The sequence below is a fragment of the Triticum urartu genome, chromosome 1A (genome assembly GCF_056163025.1).
Source record: "Triticum urartu cultivar PI428250 chromosome 1A, HENAU_Tu73, whole genome shotgun sequence".
NCBI classification, from domain to species: domain Eukaryota; kingdom Viridiplantae; phylum Streptophyta; class Magnoliopsida; order Poales; family Poaceae; genus Triticum; species Triticum urartu.
Window position 1 is genome coordinate 562,228,989 of NC_141873.1, and position 22,413 is coordinate 562,251,401.

The following is a 22,413-nucleotide window of genomic DNA, read 5'->3' on the forward strand; positions in this document are numbered from 1 at the left end:
TTGGCCTTCAGTTAAAACAATGTGAAATAGTTTCACTACTCACGCCACCTGGAACACCACAGTGTAATGGTGTGCCCGATCGTCATAACTGTACTTTATTAGATATGGTGCGATCTATGATGTCTCTTACCGATCTACCACTATCGTTTTGGGGTTATGCATTAGAGACAACTGCATTTACGTTAAATAGGGCACCATCTAAATCTGTAGAGACGACACCGTATGAACTATGGTTTGGCAAGAAACCTAAGCTGTCGTTTCTTAAAGTTTGAGGTTGCAATGCTTATGTGAAAAAGTTTCAACCTGATAAGCTCAAACCCAAATCGGAGAAGTGCGTCTTCATAGGATACCCAAAAGAAAATGTTGGGTACACCTTCTATCATAGATCCGAAGGCAAGATATTTGTTGCTGAGAATGGATTCTTTCTAGAGAAGGAGTTTCTCTCGAAAGAAGTGAGTCGAAGGAAAGTAGAACTTGATGAGGTAACTGTACCTGCTCCCTTATTGGAAAGTAGTTCATCACAGAAATATGTTCCTGTGACTACTACACCAATTAGTGAGGAAGCTAATGATGATGATCATGTAACTTCAGATCAAGTTGCTACCGAACCTCGTAGGTAAACCAGAGTGAGATCCGCACCAGAGTGGTACGGTAATCCTATTCTGGAGGTCATGTTACTTGACCATGACGAGCCTACGAACTGTGAGGAAGCGATGATGAGCCCAGATTCCGCGAAATGGCTTGAGGCCATGAAATCTGAGATGAGATCCATGTATGAGAACAAAGTATGTGAAGGAAATATGCCCTAGAGGCAATAATAAAGTTATTATTTATTTCCTTATATCATGATAAATGTTTATTATTCATGCTAGAATTGTATTAACCGGAAACATAATACATGTGTGAATACATAGACAAACTTAGTGTCACCAGTATGCCTCTACTTAACTAGCTCGTTAATCAAAGATGGTTATGTTTCCTAACCATGAACAAAGTGTTGTTATTTGATTAACGAGGTCACATCATTAGTTGAATGATCTGATTGACATGACCCATTCCATTAGCTTAGCACCCGATCGTTTAGTATGTTGCTATTGCTTTCTTCATGACTTATACATGTTCCTATGACTATGAGATTATGCAACTCCCGTTTGCCGAAGGAACACTTTGTGTGCTACCAAACGTCACAACGTAACTGGGTGATTATAAAGGAGCTCTACAGGTGTCTCCGATGGTAGATGTTGGGTTGGCGTATTTCGAGATTAGGATTTGTCACTCCGATTGTCGGAGAGGTATCTCTGGGCCCTCTCGGTAATACACATCACATAAGCCTTGCAAGCATTGCAACTAATGAGTTAGTTGCGAGATGATGTATTACAGAACGAGTAAAGAGACTTGCCGATAACGAGATTGAACTAGGTATTGGATACCGACGATCGAATCTCGGGCAAGTAACATACCGATGACAAAGGGAACAACGTATGTTGTTATGCGGTCTGACCAATAAAGATCTTCGTAGAATATGTAGGAGCCAATATGGGCATCCAGGTCCCGCTATTGGTTATTGACCGGAGACGTGTCTCGGTCATGTCTACATTGTTCTCGAACCGTAGGGTCCGCACGCTTAACGTTACGATGACAGTTATTATGAGTTTATGCATTTTGATGTACCGAAGTTAGTTCGGAGTCCCGGATGTGATCACGGACATGACGAGGAGTCTCGAAATGGTCGAGACATAAAGATTGATATATTGGATGACTATATTCGGACACCGGAAGGGTTCCGGAAGAGTATTGGATAAAACCGGAGCACCGGGGGGTTACCGGAACCCCCCGGGGGGTTAATGGGCCTTATGGGCCTAAAGTGGAGAAGTGGAAGGGGCTGCCAGGGCAGGCCGCGTGCCCCCTCTCCCCCTGGTCCAAATTGGACTAGGAGGGAGGGGCAGCGCCCCCCTCTTTCCCTTTCTTCTCCACCAATCCTACTTGGACTAGGAAAAGGGGGGGGAGTCCTACTCCCGGTAGGAGTAGGACTCCTCCTGCGCCACCATAGGGCCGGCCGAACCCCTCCCCCTTGGATCCTTTATATACGGGGGCAGGGGGGCACCTCTAGACACACAATTGATCCTCGTGATCGTTCCTTAGCCGTGTGCGGTGCCCCCTGCCACTATATTCCACCTCGGTCATATCGTTGTAGTGCTTAGGCGAAGCCCTGCGTCGGTAGAACATCATCATAGTCACCACGCCGTTGTGCTGACGGAACTCATCCCCGAAGCTTTGCTGGATCGGAGCCCGGGGAACGTCATCGAGCTGTACGTGTGCTAAGAACTCGGAGGTGCCGGAGTAACGGTGCTTGGATCGATCGGATCGGGAAGAAGACGTACGACTACTTCCTCTACGTTGTGTCAACGCTTCCGTTGCGATCTACAAGGGTACGTAGATCATACTCTCCCCTCTCGTTGCTGTGCATCACCATGATCTTGCGTGTGCGTAGGAAAATTTTGAAATTACTATGTTCCCCAACAGTGGCATCCGAGCCTAGGTTTTATGGTTTGATGTTATTTGCATGAGTAGAACACAAGTGAGTTGTGGGCGATATAAGTCATACTGCCTACCAGCATGTCATACTTTGGTTCGGCGATATTGTTGGACGAGACGACCTGGACCAACATTACGCGTACGCTTACGCGAGACCGGTTCCCCCGACGTGCTTTGCACATAGGTGGCTTGCGGGCGACAGTCTCTCCAACTTTAGTTGAACCAAGTGTGGCTACGCTCGGTCCTTGCGAAGGTTAAAACGGAGTCAAATTGACAAACTATCGTTGTGGTTTTGATGCGTAGGTGAGATTGGTTCTTGCTTAAGCCCGTAGCAGCCACGTAAAACTTGCAACAACAAAGTAGAGGACGTCTAACTTGTTTTTGCAGGGCATGTTGTGATGTGATATGGTCAAGACATGATGCTAAATTTTATTGTATGAGATGATCATGTTTTGTAACCAAGTTATCGGCAACTGGCAGGAGCCATATGGTTGTCGCTTTATTGTATGCAATGCAATCGCGATGTAATGCTTTACTTTATTACTAAGCGGTAGTGATAGTCGTGGAAGCATAAGATTGGCGAGACGACAACGATGCTACGATGGAGATCAAGGTGTCGCGCCGGTGACGATGGTGATCATGACGGTGCTTCGGAGATGGAGATCACAGGCACAAGATGATGATGGCCATATCATATCACTTATATTGATTGCATGTGATGTTTATCCTTTATGCATCTTATCTTGCTTTGATTGACGGTAGCATTATAAGATGATCTCTCACTAAATTATCAAGAAGTGTTCTCCCCAAGTATGCACCGTTGCCAAAGTTCGTCGTGCCCAGACACCATGTGATGATCGGGTGTGATAAGCTCTACGTCCATCTACAACGGGTGCAAGCCAGTTTTGCACACGCAGAATACTCGGGTTATACTTGACGAGCCTAGCATATGCAGATATGGCCTCGGAACATGGAGACCGAAAGGTCGAGCGTGAATCATATAGTAGATATGATCAACATAACGATGTTCACCATTGAAAACTACTCCATCTCACGTGATGATCGGTTATGGTTTAGTTGATTTGGATCACATGATCACTTAGAAGATTAGAGGGATATCTATCTAAGTGGGAGTTCTTAAGTAATATGATTAATTGAACTTAAAGTTATCATGAACTTAGTCCCTGATAGTATCTTGCTTGTTTATGTTGATTGTAGATAGATGGCTCGTGCTGTTGTTCCGTTGAATTTTAATGCGTTCCTTGAGAAAGCAAAGTTGAAAGATGATGGTAGCAATTACACGGACTGGGTCCGTAACTTGAGGATTATCCTCATTGCTGCATAGAAGAATTACGTCCTGGAAGCACCGCTGGGTGCCAGGCCTACTGCTGGAGCAACACCAGATGTTATGAACGTCTGGCAGAGCAAAGCTGATGACTACTCGATAGTTCAGTGTGCCATGCTTTACGGCTTAGAATCGGGACTTCAACGACGTTTTGAACGTCATGGAGCATATGAGATGTTTCAGGAGTTGAAGTTAATATTTCAAGCAAATGCCCGGATTGAGAGATATGAAGTCTCCAATAAGTTCTATAGCTGCACGATGGAGGAGAACAGTTCTGTCAGTGAGCATATACTCAAAATGTCTGGGTATAATAATCACTTGATTCAATTGGGAGTTAATCTTCCAGATGATTGCGTCATTGACAGAATTCTCCAATCACTGCCACCAAGCTACAAGAGCTTCGTGATGAACTATAATATGCAAGGGATGAACAAGACTATTCCCGAGCTCTTCGCAATGCTGAAAGCTGCGGAGGTAGAAATCAAGAAGTTGCATCAAGTGTTGATGGTCAACAAGACCACTAGTTTCAAGAAGGGCAAAGGGAAGAAGAAGGGGAACTTCAAAAAGAACAGCAAGCAAGTTGCTGCTCAAGAGAAGAAACCCAAGTCTGGACCTAAGCCTGAAACTGAGTGCTTCTACCGCAAGCAGACTGGTCACTGGAAGCGGAACTGCCCCAAGTATTTGGCGGATAAGAAGGATGGCAAGGTGAACAAAGGTATATGTGATATACATGTTATTGATGTGTACCTTACTAGAGCTCGCAGTAGCACCTGGGTATTTGATACTGGTACTGTTGCTAATATTTGCAACTCAAAACAGGGACTACGGATTAAGCGAACACTGGCAAAGGACGAGGTGACAATGCGCGTGGGAAATGGTTCCAAAGTCGATGTGATCGCGGTCGGCACGCTACCTATACATCTACCTTCGGGATTAGTATTAGACCTAAATAATTGTTATTTGGTGCCAGCGTTGAGCATGAACATTATATCTGGATCTTGTTTAATGCGAGACGGTTATTCATTTAAATCAGAGAATAATGGTTGTTCTATTTATATGAGTAATATATTTTATGGTCATGCACCTTTGAAGAGTGGTCTATTTTTGATGAATCTCGATAGTAGTGATACACATATTCACAATGTTGAAACCAAAAGATGCAGAGTTGATAATGATAGTGCAACTTATTTGTGGCACTGCCGTTTAGGTCATATCGGTGTAAAGCGCATGAAGAAACTCCATACTGATGGGCTTTTGGAACCACTTGATTATGAATCACTTGGTACTTGCGAACCGTGCCTCATGGGCAAGATGACTAAAACACCGTTCTCCGGTACGATGGAGAGAGCAACAGATTTGTTGGAAATCATACATACAAATGTATGTGGTCCGATGAATATTGAGGCTCGTGGCGGATATCGTTATTTTCTCACCTTCACAGATGATTTAAGCAGATATGGGTATATCTACTTAATGAAACATAAGTCTGAAACATTTGAAAAGTTCAAAGAATTTCAGAGTGAAGTTGAAAATCATCGTAACAAGAAAATAAAGTTTCTACGATCTGATCGTGGAGGAGAATATTTGAGTTACGAGTTTGGTGTACATTTGAAAAATTGTGGAATAGTTTCGCAACTCACGCCACCCGGAACACCTCAGCGTAATGGTGTGTCCGAACGTCGTAATCGTACTTTACTGGATATGGTGCGATCTATGATGTCTCTTACTGATTTACCGCTATCGTTTTGGGGATACGCTCTAGAGACGGCCGCATTCACGTTAAATAGGGCACCATCAAAATCCGTTGAGACGACGCCTTATGAACTGTGGTTTGGCAAGAAACCAAAGTTGTCGTTTCTGAAAGTTTGGGGCTGCGATGCTTATGTGAAAAAGCTTCAACCTGATAAGCTCGAACCCAAATCGGAGAAATGTGTCTTCATAGGATATCCAAAGGAAACTATTGGATACACCTTCTATCACAGATCCGAAGGCAAGACTTTTGTTGCTAAATTCGGAAACTTTCTAGAGAAGGAGTTTCTCTCGAAAGAAGTGAGTGGGAGGAAAGTAGAACTTGACGAGGTAACTGTACTTGCTCCCTTACTGGAAAGTAGTACATCACAGAAAACTATTTCAGTGACACCTACACCAATTAGCGAGGAAGCTAATGGTGATGATCATGAAACTTTAGATCAAGATACTACAGAACCTCGTAGATCAACCAGAGTGAGATCCGCGCCAGAGTGGTACGGTAATCCTGTTCTGGAAGTCATGCTACTAGATCATGATGAACCTACGAACTATGAAGAAGCAATGGTGAGCCCAGATTCCGCAAAATGGCTTGAAGCCATGAAATCTGAGATGGGATCCATGTATGAGAACAAAGTATGGACTTTGGTTGACTTGCCCGCTGATCGGCAAGCAATTGAGAATAAATGGATTTTCAAGAAGAAGACTGACGCTGATGGTAATATTGCTGTCTACAAAGCTCGACTTGTCACAAAAGGTTTTCGACAAGTTCAAGGGGTTGACTACGATGAGACCTTCTCACCCGTAGCGATGCTTAAGTATGTCCGAATCATGTTAGCAATTGCCGCATTTTATGATTATGAAATTTGGCAGATGGATGTCAAAACTGCATTCCTGAATGGATTTCTGGAAGAAGAGTTGTATATGATGCAACCGGAAGGTTTTGTCGATCCAAAGGGAGCTAACAAAGTGTGCAAGCTCCAGCGATCCATTTATGGACTGGTGCAAGCCTCTCGGAGTTGGAATAAACGCTTTGATAGTGTGATCAAAGCATTTGGTTTTATACAGACTTTTGGAGAAGCCTGTATTTACAAGAAAGTGAGTGGGAGCTCTGTAGCATTTCTGATATTATATGTGGATGACATATTACTAATTGGAAATGATATAGAATTTCTGGATAGCATAAAGGGATACTTGAATAAGAGTTTTTCAATGAAAGACCTCGGTGAAGCTGCTTACATATTAGGCATTAAGATCTATAGAGATAGATCAAGACGCCTAATTGGACTTTCACAAAGCACATACCTTGACAAAGTTTTGAAAAAGTTCAAAATGGATCAAGCAAAGAAAGGGTTCTTGCCTATGTTACAAGGTATGAAATTGAGTAAGACTCAAAGCCCGACCACTTCAGAAGATAGAGAGAAAATGAAAGATGTTCCCTATGCATCAGCCATAGGCTCTATCATGTATGCAATGCTGTGTACCAGACCTGATGTGTGCCTTGCTATAAGTTTAGCAGGGAGGTACCAAAGTAATCCAGGAGTGGATCACTGGACAGCGGTCAAGAACATCCTGAAATACCTGAAAAGGACTAAGGATATGTTTCTCGTATATGGAGGTGACAAAGAGCTCATCGTAAACGGTTACGTTGATGCAAGCTTTGACACTGATCCGGACGATTCTAAATCGCAAACCGGATACGTGTTTACATTAAACGGTGGAGCTGTCAGTTGGTGCAGTTCTAAACAAAGCGTCGTAGCGGGATCTACATGTGAAGCGGAGTACATAGCTGCTTCGGAAGCAGCAAATGAAGGAGTCTGGATGAAGGAGTTCATCTCCGATCTAGGTGTCATACCTAGTGCATCGGGTCCAATGAAAATCTTTTGGGACAATACTGGTGCAATTGCCTTAACAAAGGAATCCAAATTTCACAAGAGAACCAAGCACATCAAAAGACGCTTCAATTCCATCCGGGATCTAGTCCAGGTGGGAGACATAGAGATTTGCAAGATACATACGGATCTGAATGTTGCAGACCCGTTGACTAAGCCTCTTCCACGAGCAAAACATGATCAGCACCAAGACTCCATGGGTGTTAGAATCATTACTGTGTAATCTAGATTATTGACTCTAGTGCAAGTGGGAGACTGAAGGAAATATGCCCTAGAGGCAATAATAAAGTTATTATTTATTTCCTTATATCATGATAAATGTTTATTATTCATGCTAGAATTGTATTAACCGGAAACATAATACATGTGTGAATACATAGACAAACTTAGTGTCACTAGTATGCCTCTACTTAACTAGCTCGTTAATCAAAGATGGTTATGTTTCCTAACCATGAACAAAGTGTTGTTATTTGATTAATGAGGTCACATCATTAGTTGAATGATCTGATTGACATGACCCATTCCATTAGCTTAGCACCCGATCGTTTAGTATGTTGCTATTGCTTTCTTCATGACTTATACATGTTCCTATGACTATGAGATTATGCAACTCCCGTTTGCTGAAGGAACACTTTGTGTGCTACCAAACATCACAAAGTAACTGGGTGATTATAAAGGAGCTCTACAGGTGTCTCCGATGGTAGATGTTGGGTTGGCGTATTTCGAGATTAGGATTTGTCACTCCGATTGTTGGAGAGGTATCTCTGGGCCCTCTCGGTAATACACATCACATAAGCCTTGCAAGCATTGCAACTAATGAGTTAGTTGCGAGATGATGTATTACAGAACGAGTAAAGAGACTTGCCGATAACGAGATTGAACTAGGTATTGGATACCGACGATCGAATCTCGGGCAAGTAACATACCGATGACAAAGGGAACAACGTATGTTGTTATGCGGTCTGACCGATAAAGATCTTCGTAGAATATGTAGGAGCCAATATGGGCATCCAGGTCCCGCTATTGGTTATTGACCGGAGACGTGTCTCGGTCATGTCTACATTGTTCTCGAACCGTAGGGTCCACACGCTTCACGTTACGATGACAGTTATTATGAGTTTATGCATTTTGATGTACCGAAGTTAGTTCGGAGTCCCGGATGTGATCACGGACATGACGAGGAGTCTCGAAATGGTCGAGACATAAAGATTGATATATTGGATGACTATATTCGGACACCGGAAGGGTTCCGGAAGAGTATCGGATAAAATCGGAGCACCGGGGGGTTACCGGAACCCCCCGGGGGGTTAATGGGCCTTATGGGCCTAAAGTGGAGAAGTGGAAGGGGCTGCCAGGGCAGGCCCCGCGCCCCCTCTCCCCCTGGTCCGAATTGGACTAGGAGGGAGGGGCGGCGCCCCCCTCTTTCCCTTTCTTCTCCACCAATCCTACTTGGACTAGGAAAAGGGGGGGGAGTCCTACTCCCGGTAGGAGTAGGACTCCTCCTGCGCCACCATAGGGCCGGCCGAACCCCTCCCCCTTGGATCCTTTATATACGGGGGCAGGGGGGCACCTCTAGACACACAATTGATCCTCGTGATCGTTCCTTAGCCGTGTGCGGTGCCCCCTGCCACCATATTCCACCTCGGTCATATCGTTGTAGTGCTTAGGCGAAGCCCTGCGTCGGTAGAACATCATCATAGTCACCACGCCGTTGTGCTGACGGAACTCATCCCCGAAGCTTTGCTGGATCGGAGCCCGAGGAACGTCATCGAGCTGTACGTGTGCTAAGAACTCGGAGGTGCCGGAGTAACGGTGCTTGGATCGATCGGATCGGGAAGAAGACGTACGACTACTTCCTCTACGTTGTGTCAACGCTTCCGTTGCGATCTACAAGGGTACGTAGATCATACTCTCCCCTCTCGTTGCTGTGCATCACCATGATCTTGCATGTGCGTAGGAAAATTTTGAAATTACTACGTTCCCCAACAGTATGGACTTTGATTGACTTGCCCATTGATCGGCGAGCCATTGAGATTAAATGGATCTTCAAGAGGAAGACAGACGTTGATAGTAGTGTTACTATCTACAAAGCTAGAATTGTCGCAAAAAGGGTTTTCGACAAGTTCAAGGTGTTGACTACAATGAGAGTTTCTCACTCGTATCTATGCTTAAGTCTGCCCGAATCATGTTAGCAATTGCCGCATTTTATGAAATCTGGCAAATGGATAAACAAAACTGCATTCTTTAATGGATTTATTAAAGAAGAGTTGTATATGATGCAACGAGAAGGTTTTGTCAATCCTAAAGGTACTAACAAAATATGCAAGCTCCAGCGATTCATCTATGGACTGGTGCAAGCATCTCGGAGTTGGAATATACGCCTTGATAAGTTGATCAAAGCATATAGTTTTATACAGACTTGCGGTGAAGCCTGTATTTACAAGAAAGTGAGTGGGAGCACTACAACATTTCTGATAAGTATATGTGAATGACATATTGTTGATCGGAGATAATGTAGAATTATTCTGCAAAGCATAAAGGAATGTTTGAAAGGAGTTTTTCAAAGAAAGACCTCGGTGAAGCTGCTTACATATTAAGCATCAAGATCTATAGAGATAGATCAAGACGCTTGATAAGTTTTTCAATGAGTACATACCTTGACAAGATTTTGAAGTAGTTCAAAATGGAACAGTCAAAGAAGGAGTTCTTGCCTGTGTTACAAGGTGTGAAGTTGAGTAAGACTCAAAACCCGACCACGATAGAAGATAGAGAGAGAATAAAAGTCATTCCCTATGCCTCAACCATAGGTTCTATAAAGTATGCCATGCTGTGTACCAGACCTATTGTATACTCTGCCCTAAGTTTGGCAAGGGAGTACACTAGTGATCTAGGAGTAGATCATTGGACATTGTTCAAAATTATCCTTAGTGGAATAAGGATATGTTTCTCGATTATGGATGTGACAAAAGGTTCGTCGTAAAGGGTTACGTCGATGCAAGTTTTGACACTGATTCAGATGACTCAATGTCTCAATCTGGATACATATTGAAAGTGGGAGCAATTAGCTAGAGTAGCTCCGTGCAGAGCATTGTTGACATAGAAATTTGCAAAATACATACGGATCTGAATGTGGCAGACCCGTTGACTAAACTTCCCTCACAAGCAAAACATGATCACACCTTAGTACTCTTTGGGTATTAATCACATAGCGATGTGAACTAGATTATTGACTCTAGTAAACCATTTGGGTGTAGGTCACATGACGATGTGAACTATGGGTGTTAATCACATGGTGATGTGAACTATTGATGTTAAATCACATGACGATGTGAACTAGATTATTGACTCTAGTGCAAGTGGGAGACTGAAGGAAATATGCCCTAGAGGCAATAATAAAGTTATTATTTATTTCCTTATATCATGATAAATGTTTATTATTCATGCTAGAAGTGTATTAATCGGAAACATAATACATGTGTGAATACATAGACAAACAGTATATCACTAGTATGCCTCTACTTGACTAGCTCGTTGAATCAAAGATGGTTAAGTTTCCTAGCCATAGACATATGAGTTGTCATTTGATTAACGGGGTCACATCATTAGAGAATGATGTGATTGACTTGACCCATTCCGTTAGCATAGCACTTGATCGTTTAGTTTGTTGCTATTGCTTTCTTCATGACTTATACATGTTCCTATGACTATGAGATTATGCAACTCCCGTTTACCAGAGGAACACTTTGTGTGCTACCAAACATCACAACGTAACTGGGTGATTATAAAGGTGCTCTACAGGTGTCTTCGAAGGTACTTGTTGGGTTGGCGTATTTCGAGATTAGAATTTGTCACTCCGATTGTCGGAGAGGTATCTCTGGGCCCACTCGGTAATGCACATCACTATAAGCCTTGCAAGCATTGCAACTAATGATTTAGTTGTGGGATGATGTTTTACGGAACGAGTAAAGAGACTTGCCGGTAATGAGATTGAACTAGGTATTGAAATACCGACGATCGAATCTCGGGCAAGTAACATACCGATGACAAAGGGAACAACGTATGTTGTTATGCGGTTTGACCGATAAAGATTTTCGTAGAATATGTAGGAGCCAATATGAGCATCCAGGTTCCGCTATTGGTTATTGACCAGAGACGTGTCTCGGTCATGTCTACATAGTTCTCGAACCCGTAGGGTCCGCACGCTTAAAGTTCGATGACGGTTATATTATGAGTTTATGTGTTTTGATGTACCGAAGGACTTTAGAGTCCCGGATGAGATCGGGGACATGACGAGGAGTCTTGAAATGGTTGAGACATAAAGATCGATATATTGGACGACTATATTCGGACATTGGAAAGGTTCCGAGTGATTCGGGTATTTTTGGGAGTACCGGGGAGTTACGGGAATTCGTATTGGGCCTTAATAGGCCATACGGGAAAGGAGAGAAATGCCTCAAAGGGTGGCCGCACCCCTCCCCATGGGCTGGTCCGAATTGGACTAGGGAGGGGGGGCGCCCCCTTCCTTCCTTCTCCTTTTCCCTTCCCTTTCCTTCCCTCCTACTCCTACTACTTGGAAGGGCTCCTAGTTCTACTAGGAAAGGGGGAATCCTACTCCCGGTGGGAGTAGGACTCCCCTAGGGCGCGCCATAGAGAGGGCCGACCCTCCCCCTCCTCCACTCCTTTATATACGGGGGCAGGGGCACCCCAAAGACACAACAATTGTTCATTGATCTCTTAGCCGTGTGCGGTTCCCCCCTCCACCATAATCCTCGATAATATTGTAGCGGTGCTTAGGCGAAGCCCTGTGACGGTAGAACATCAAGATCGTCACCACGCCGTCGTGCTGACGGAACTCTTCTCCGACATTCTGCTGGATCGGAAACCGGGGATCGTCATCGAGCTGAACGTGTGCTAGAACTCGGAGGTGCCGTAGTTTCGGTGCTTGATCGGTCGGGCCGTGAAGACGTACGACTACATCAACCGCGTTATTATAACGCTTCTGCTTTCGGTCTACGAGGGTACGTGGACAACACTCCCCTCTCGTTGCTATGCATCACCATGATCTTGCGTGTGCGTAGAATTTTTTTGAAATTTCCTGCGTTCCCCAACAGTAGTATCATAGATTGCTTCATTTATTAGCTCATAGACTCATTTCGTCTCGGGAAACGCTATGTTACAGTAACATATTATGTTACCACAAACACTTCTTTCCTCATTAAATACTTGCCACATAAGCAAAATTGTCTTGGGATGTGTTAAGTTACTATCTAAGTTACCCCACTATGGCTAGCCTTATAGCGAGTATTGCATATGTCTCCCACCTGAGGGACCACCCCCCACCCCCCCCCCCTCCCGGCGACCCATTTTTCGTGCTTTTATTCGTTCACTCGAATTCAATTAAGACCCTACGTGAACATGGTATAAACATTCTTTGTGTGCATGTTTGAACATTTTTTCAAATACATGATTTTTATCAAACATATATTTTGACATCAACTTTTTTTCATATACACCAAGAACATTGTTATATACATATTTATTGTTTTTCACATACAAGATTAATATTTTTGAAACCTTATTTTTTTATGTCTACCTTTTTCCATACACATTGTAATGCATTTTTTGTATACATCGGGAATATTTTTATGTGCATGTTCAACATTTTCAAAATACATGATTAACATTTATTAAACCATATATATGTTTGATGTCTAGTTTTTTCCATATACATATTTTTTTGCATACATTAGGAATATTTTTTATATTCATGTTAATATTTTTCATATACATGATTAACATTTTTTTTCATATACATGTTTTGATGTCTACTTATTGTCATACACATTAGAAACATTTTTATACATGTTTTATATTTTTCTAATGAGCGATTAACATTTTTAAAATTAGTAAGTAAAGTGACTTCATAATAGTTATTTTAGAAATATTCCAAAATATAAGGAAAAGTAAAAAAGTAAATCAAAAAAATGAAAGAAAACATGGGAAAAGGGGAATGAAAAAAAGAGCGTGGAAGGCTTGTGGTTTGCGCTGGGCCGTCCCATTCTGGCGCCTGTTGAGGCGAGACGTGCTACTATCTCGCGTTAGGCGAGACATAGTCGCACCATTAACTAGACGGGTCGAGCAGGGCATGTGTGGCCTTTATGGAACATGACCCGCGAGCCTTTCTGGCCAAATTATTTTGGAAAATAAAGAAAAATACATAAAAATCTAAAAAAGTATAGTTTGCTACTAATCGGTTGTGTCGTGCTTGCCACAAGTGCCTCGCCTAAGCGGACGAGCATGACACACAATGTGTCGCGGCCTAGGCATGGCCCTTTTAGTCCTATGTTGGGCCGAGCCTTTTACGTGTCGTGCGCGTGTGCTACCAGGCCAGCCTATGTTATTCGGCTTGGATGGCCACCTTTGGGTTCATAGTGTGGTTGTCTGGAAGTTGCATCACAAATGGTTGGGTGTTTTTTGCGTAAAACATCATGATTTCTCTCACTGCATATTACTAAGAAAGGAGCTACAAGCTTACAACATAATAGAAAAGAAAGAAAAAGAAAAGAAAAGAAAAAAGTATAACAAAGAATTGATGTAGTGGAACGCGGAATTTCTAAAGATTACAATTTTTCTTCCTTTTTGCGCAGAGCTTGATTTCTTCTTGAACTTTCTTCTACAATTGTATAACCTCAGTTGAATACCTCTAAGAATTAAATCATTCCTTATCAACCACATAGCCCAAGCAATGAGAATGAAGATCTTCGGTGAAAGGAATTGCCATCATCCCCTTGAAATGCTTGACAATTTTTTAAATACTTCCATGAGGTGGATCCCAATGTGGGAAAATATAAGTCCAACGGTGGTTGGCAAATGGGCAGTCAACAAAGAGTTGTCTCTAGTTTTCAAAGTGTACATTCCATGCATGCCACAGGTGTAATCAAGAATGATTAATATTTTTCCTTTGCAACAATGCTCTAGTATTTAATCTATTATTTGCCAATAAGTAGAAGAAAACTTTGTGTTTCATATGGAAAAACCTTTTCTAAACCCATTCAGTTGCTTGGATGTGATTACAAGAACCAATTTGAGCCTTATATAATTTGGCAACATTGGAAGTGCATGGGCACCTAGGTAACTCCAAATATCTTTGCTGTCGGGATGAACAACCTGGTCTCTTCAAACTTGTAGTTGCATAAATGGAGCATACACCTCCTCACACAAGGGAAGATGAAACAACCTGCTAGGTGAATAGCTGACCCTATATCCCTAACATAGCAATTCTAGTTGATGTCAAATGAAAACATGTGAGACCAAGAGTTTACCAAAGAAACATCTCGCAAGGATCAGACCAAAACAAAGCGGAGGTACCTGAATTGTTATTAACTTCGCATGTTGTTTATAAACTGGAATAAGTTTTGTGCAGACTCTTCACCAAATTAATTGGTATCAAATAAAGTTGATGCAAAAATTTAGTTTACTATTTACCTATACATATATACTTCAATTGCGTACTTTACAACAAATATTAAGTGTAGAAAATGTACTTTTGACAAGTGGTACTTCACTTTATCCAACTGGATTAAGCCCTTTTCCATTGGGCACAACTCAAAAGACATGTTTGTTACAAATAGTGAGAGAGAAAGAGAATGAATAGTGAGCTGGTGCACTAATAGAAACTTGTCGTGAATGTCCACACTACCATATTGATTCGTTGAGAAAAATGTACTAAGTCTCATACGCCATTAGAGCTCATAGTCTTCATCCATTACGGGCGATAAAACACTGATAGCACCAAAGCATAGTTTCACACCCAACTCATTACATATCAAGAAGAAAATTATCACAGTATTCAAAAGAAGCCTCCACAACATAGGCACAAGGCATGCAACATTGATCATCAACGAGTCATTCGCTCTACGGTTCAGGTGCTCACTCCCAACGCTTATACCGGTTTCCCCATGCCTCAACGTCATCGCCTTATGCATAAACTTGGCCTTCCCACCCTTCAGGCTAGATCTGTCCTATTTCTTCCGCAACATGTCCATGAAAGAAGAAGAAGAAACAAACACCTAGAATAAACGCCCTCCAATGTCGATCCGTCACAAATTTATCAAAGATAACTTTGTTCCTAGTAGTCCAAATCCCTTGTGTAGGGGAACCAATCCAATCGCATATAATTTTTTCTAATTAAGATGGAACTAACGAGAACTCTTATTTGGAGAGTGTATGAAAAGCACACACTAATGCTATATCTTTGATTAAGATGCAACAAATTTTACTTATAGAAGAATGAATGAAATCACACTAATGTTCTAACTCCTTTTATCATGGTTTATTTATGTGTACTTACCTCATGAATAATATGAAGCACACATTGATGCTAAACTGGAAAGTTTGCCAGTCTAATGTCGATTATGATATTAATGTAACATGTGGTGTATGATTATATTTCTGACCAAACATTGTTTGTAATAATGTGTCACACTACATTAAGTTCTTCTCCACCATCCGCCCTATACCGATGCAAATCTATATATTTTATAGACAATCCCCACTAGGGAAAATCTAGACAATCCCCACTTACATTCTACGTTGAGGGAAAACTCGAAAGGTTAAAGCATTGTAGCCAAAATGCTCATAGTAAAGAGAGAGGAAATTTATTGTGATGACATATTTTATCTAGTCTAGATTGTGGAATTGTCATGATGCTCATGTCATGTTTTTATGTCGGCTTAAAGAATGTTTTACTGGCTCAACTAGAAGGTTTTGTCATGAAAGAAAGGTAACATAAGGCATGTTGTCTAAATAATTCATTTTATGAACTAAGTCAAACATTTATACAATGGTACCTTAAGTCTGGGGGAGAAAGTTCACTACATTATGTAGATGAAAACTCATTGGCTAAACCAAGAATTTTCCGTCTCCCAATAGTGACATATAGCATCTTGGTGTTTTTGCATGCATTAAATGTATGGAGAATCACCGGGACATAAGTCCAAGAGGATTACAAGTCCTATTATGGTGGAATACATCGATGGAGCCCAAAAGGAACACATTGTGCATTAGTGCTCTATCTCAATTGCTCCTAATGTCGAGGGCAATAAAGTTGGACATTTAAGTGTTTGAGGAACCATTTAAACTGATCAGATAATGTCAGTTCCTTATGCTTCAGCTATCAGAAACGTCATGTATTAAAGTATCACCGCACCCTCTTATTTATGATCAGGATACTTGGTAAAAAATGTGTTTAACCTAGAACTAGACCACTGGAAAGCTGATATCAAGTTTTCGCAGTATATGCAAGGCAATAAAGATAACATGCTCAGTCATAACGAGTTTGATAACCTCAAATTTGTGGGTTAATCAGACATTGTTTTGGCCAGATGTGTAGATATTAGGACTTTCATGTAAAGTTACATGTACACCGTTGCATGAGGAGATTCGTCGAGGAGCTCATAAAGGAAAATCATGAAATAATCAATGATGCAAACGAATTCATGGCATGTTAAGAGGCTATCAGGAAAGTTGTATGTTAAAGGAATCTTATTCCCGAAATGGTAGTGGTACTGTGGTAGGCAACATACTTAAACAACTTATTTCGATCATGAACATGCAGTTCTCTATGTGAGTAACAACTAGTCAATTGGTATTGCCAGAACCACTGACATTATATCATTGTTGTGAAATATAGAGTTCATTATCAAACATACGATGTTTGATTTGTAAGTTTTTGAGGTTCCTCTAACTAAGGCTTAGCATTTACCCTTTTATGATAAGGTTGTCGGCATGGGTTAGGGAAGCTTTTAGATCTTGGAAATTTAGGACCATCAAATAAACCAACTCCCATAAAGTACTATGTATTCCATTTTGAGGTAGAATGATATACTATAAGTATTGAGGTTAAGTGGCACTTCATCTGTCATTGCAACACCTTACTTTGGTATATTATTTATATTGAGAGTGGCTTATGATGTTTGTTGACCTTACTATCAACGGAAGAATGTTGGAATTGATCTCATGTCGTTGTTAACCGAGAGAAAATATGGGAGACAAAGTCTCCTCCCCTAACGATTGTGCTCAGATCGGAGGCACCAATATCTTACTTTTGGTTTCCGTCTGTGGTCCACGTAGTGTCACATATAAAAGGAGGAGGTCGTTCCCATCTAGGATGACTTGCGTACGTACGGGCCCCCGACCTCCTAACAATCGATCCTAAAAGTGCATTAACGGGGACTCACAAGACCGTCTCCACCGCGAGCCACCACTAGGCTATTCCAGCGGCTTCCTGCTGCCATCTACCCCGAGGCCCCAAGGTGCAGACATCATGGGGAATCCTCTATTAGTCCATGCCAATCACAGCTTGTCACTAATATTCCGCTTCAAAGGTTTTCTAGTTAAGAAATCAAGATCATGTTATTTCAACCTTATAGGGTTATGTCTAACAACACTTTCTCATGTTAAACATAGTTAGAATTAAATCTTGAAAGAGCTGCCACATAAAGCTTCAGCTAAAAGGAAGTCCATTTTCAACATATCTCTGTATATTATATACACGAATATATGATCCGCTATAACCGTTTGTGAATAAATATTAAATCCTCTCTCCTCACCCCATATCCAAATAAAAGAAAGCGGTAAGTAATAAATTTTAATCGGAGAGAAGAATCAATGGATCCGCGACTAAATTCCTTTTACTTCTTGTATTTTTTACAATTTTTGTTAACCGAGGGATCAAAATTCCAAATCCACTCATGATGTACCCTAGAAATATCTTTTCTAATATTGGAATAGAAAGATATAGTAGAGAACAACTTGTTAGTAGTTAAGGACCAAGACACCACGTCAAGATTAGTACCTAGATTTAGGTTAAGAGATTCTGGGTAATCTCAGGCCACTGACCAGTCCACTAAGAATACAGACGATGCCAAAGGGAATATGAAATTGAAGTTGAAAAACATTAGGACCATTACATTCCTGAATATGCCAAACACCATAAGGCGCATGATATTTCTCAACCAAAGGCACGCTGTCCTCCTATGGGTCCTTCCAAAATCTCATCACTCCCCCTTTACGCGAAATACCTCATTCACTTTCAAATGATTTTTCTGAGCAGGAGAATCTTCAAACCAGGGTTTAACTCTAGCTAGGCACAATGTGCTTTCTGAAGTACATAGATTTAACAACATCTTGCCAAAGGTCATCATGATCATCTAATTTTCACCACCACTTACAGAGGAGCCTGATGTTTAGTTTCCCCGGATCTTTAACTCCCAAACCACCCTTAGCTTTAGATCTGCAAACTCCACCCCATTTAACAAAATGAATATCTTTTCCAAAATTCTCAATCACAATATTATTATTCATAAGAAACATGGACATATGATGCAAGGGCATATTGGATAAAACTAGCATTACTCAAGATAAGCGTACCTCCCATAGAAAGATTGTTCCCTTTCCAGGCTTCCAATTGCCAAAGCATCTTTTGTTCAAGGAACTCCTAATCAATGGATTTCAACAAAGAAAAACTTAGAGGGACCTAAAGATATTTCACCGGCGCGCGGGCATAATAGGCTGTGATCTCATTGTGAGCCCCAACAGTAAATATCTCACTTTTCAAGAAGTCTATCTTCTTCATATATAGACAGGGACCTCCGAGATGATGTATCACCAGATCGTACAAAGTCATTTCACACTTATGTAACACAAGATTTTGGAATCATGGATTACAAACCTCCCGATGGAAAGCAACTCGTCAGATCTGTGCTCCAGCATTAAGCTAGGAGAATAAACTAGAATGTTGTACAAACCTTAGATTTTTTGCAGAGATGCATGGAAATTAGTTACAGATGGGCTCAGAATAGGGAGCACATCCTTATCAAACATAGCAAGCACAATTTCCATTTAAGATATACAGTTCAAAGTGGATCAGAAGAACATATATCAGATATGATGTACCCCTGACCTTGGACAAAACTCCTGAATACCACTTCTTTCTATACTTCCAAGCTTAAGTGCCAAAAAAATTCATATTCAAGTTCTATGCATCATGTACAAACCTTATTTTAGGGGCTGAAGAGGTGCATGGAAATCACCTACTAGAGGCTCAGAACACGCAGCCCTTTCTCTATACATTTATCTGTTGTGACTGGTTAACTGCTGTAACTGATGGCCATGGTTTATAGTCCCAACACTTGTGCTTGTTACAGAAGGATGGCAATGGCAGGTGCCTGAAGAAATGCCAACTCTTCACTTCCCTAAAAAAAAGAAAGAGTGTACGAGTAGACAGAGCAGCTCAATATCTAGGCAAGCTTGCAAAAAATGTCAAGTTGCAGTTAACCAGCTTGGGATAAGAACAACCGTCACTGTGAAAACTACATCTGCCATCCCTTTCACGACACCTACGTTTTCCACAGCTTCTCACATCTGCCATCCCACGTGAACGAGCGCTACGTTTACGTCCGTCCCCAGTGGAATTATCAGCGACGAGCTGAGTGCCAAGTGGAGTGAGTAGCTGGACACGCCCGTGATCTGAAGAAATCCGACGAAAAACCCACGGCCACGAGAAAATCCACAGCACCCAATCGCCCAACCGCCACGGCGATCATGAGCCGCAGCCACAACTGAACTGTTCCTCCACCCTGAGGCCCCCGTTGCGCCACCTCGCCCGCGATATCCACCCCGCCAATGGCGTCCGAGCATCAGATTTTTCTGGCCCCCGCCGTCTCATCCCCTTCCCCTTCCTCCCGCCGGGTTAAATAGCCGCCTCCGCCGCTCCTCTCAAACCATCCCGCCATACACCACCACAGCCCCACTCGTAGAGAGCACGCGCACCGGACACGCACGAAGTCTCCTCGACCAGCGAGCAATGGCGACCACCGCGATGGCGCTCTCCCCCTCGTCCTTCGCCGGGAAGGCGGTGAAGGACCTGCCGTCGTCGGCGCTCTTCGGGGAGGCGCGCGTCACCATGCGCAAGACCGCGGCCAAGGCCAAGCCGGTGTCGTCCGGCAGCCCGTGGTACGGCTCCGACCGCGTGCTCTACCTCGGCCCGCTCTCCGGCGACCCCCCGAGCTACCTCACCGGTGAGTTCCCCGGCGACTACGGGTGGGACACCGCGGGGCTGTCGGCCGACCCCGAGACCTTCGCCAAGAACCGGGAGCTGGAGGTGATCCACTGCCGGTGGGCCATGCTGGGCGCTCTCGGCTGCGTCTTTCCCGAGCTGCTCGCTCGCAACGGCGTCAAGTTCGGCGAGGCCGTGTGGTTCAAGGCCGGCTCCCAGATCTTCAGCGAGGGCGGCCTCGACTACCTCGGCAACCCCAGCCTCGTCCACGCGCAGAGCATCCTTGCCATCTGGGCCTGCCAGGTCGTGCTCATGGGCGCCGTCGAGGGCTACCGCGTCGCCGGCGGCCCGCTCGGCGAGATCGTCGACCCGCTCTACCCCGGCGGCAGCTTCGACCCCCTGGGCCTCGCCGACGACCCCGAGGCGTTCGCGGAGCTCAAGGTGAAGGAGATCAAGAACGGCCGCCTCGCCATGTTCTCCATGTTCGGCTTCTTCGTGCAGGCCATCGTCACCGGCAAGGGCCCCCTCGAGAACCTCGCCGACCACCTCGCCGACCCCGTCAACAACAACGCCTGGGCCTTCGCCACCAACTTTGTGCCCGGCAAGTAAGCTGCTAGGTCTTGTAGCCACGATCGAGTGTCTAGAAACTGATCGACCGTGCACGTACGTACGTACGCGATGAAGCGTGCGCATGCATGCATGCACCTGGTTTCGTTTGTACAACCATGATGTAAAGTACGAAGGTTGAATGCAAAAGTCTGTTGCTAGAATTGGTGAGTGATGAGCAATCACCTGTGTTAATTGACCGGTAGCTGATCTTGCAATCGATCGGCTTTCAGTTTCTTAGATCAGTAATTGCTTATCATACAGCGGCTGCAGATCTTTACAGCAGTAAAAGTAGACGCGTTTGGCGAGAATTAAGTGAAACTTTTCGTCCAAGTGGAGAACAAAGTCTGTGAAAAGTAAAATGAGTGAACTCCTTTAACTTCAGTTTGGACAGACAAGAGGCGAAGATACGAACATTTACAGCACAAGTAAACGAAAAGCTATCCTGATCCTTGCGAGCACTGCCTGCAAGAACTGATCCACAACACAGATACACTTGTGTGAAAGCTGAAAATACTGTTAAGTAATCGACGGCAATCTGACGAACCTGTCCAGTAATGGCGAATCCATGGGCGAGAAGCTACATCGCAAGCTAAAGCAGGCAGCAGAACTCTCAGGAACGTTGCCCACCCTAACAAGCAGCAGGAATCCTGAAGGAAAAGAGGCCCTTTCAGAAATGACAGAGTAAGCAGAGGTATAGATTTTAAGGCTTCAAGCCACAGAACTGAAGAAACTAGAAATGCATGGCCTAGAGAGTCACTGGAAGAAAATTAAATTAGCATGACAAGATTTTATGGGCTGCAAAGGTGTGATGCCAAGTCAGACAACACATTCAGTGGAGGTGCGGCGTAACGCTAAATTAGCAGTAGAGCAAAACAAATCAAAATTTCGAACGGCGCCACAATCTTGCTCCAGGGAACAAAATTAACTTGGCAAACACATTCAGTGGAGATGCTTCTGTTATTTGAACACCCAATATCCTCAGACATTCCTCCTTTTCCAAAAATTAACAAACAAAAAAAAATCATCAGCCATGACTTGACACGTCCAGCGAAGCTCTGTGCAAAACAAAGCCGCTCCACCTCCTGCCTCTGTCTTCCAGCGCTGCTCCACAAACGATGCTCCCAAGAGAGAAACGATACCGCAGAACCGCCATCGTCCGATCTGGAAGACCAGATCCTAGGGTTACCCCCGGAGCAGCACAAGTGGGTTGACAACAGTTATACGACGAT

The 22,413-nt window shown here is 43.1% G+C and overlaps 1 protein-coding gene across 1 annotated transcript; it reads left to right on the plus strand.

The window, feature by feature from the left end:
* Positions 1-20,281: 20,281 nt before the first annotated feature.
* LOC125529371 (chlorophyll a-b binding protein, chloroplastic) lies at positions 20,282-21,345 on the plus strand. Its single transcript, XM_048693788.2, has one exon. It carries the CDS (start codon positions 20,384-20,386, stop codon positions 21,182-21,184), a length of 801 nt encoding a protein of 266 aa, XP_048549745.1. The 5' UTR covers positions 20,282-20,383; the 3' UTR covers positions 21,185-21,345.
* Positions 21,346-22,413: the final 1,068 nt, after the last annotated feature.

Coding starts and splice junctions, on each gene's coding strand:
- LOC125529371 (XM_048693788.2), top strand. CDS start 20,384: ATGGCGACCACCGCGATGGCGCTCTCCCCCTCGTCCTTCGCCGGGAAG.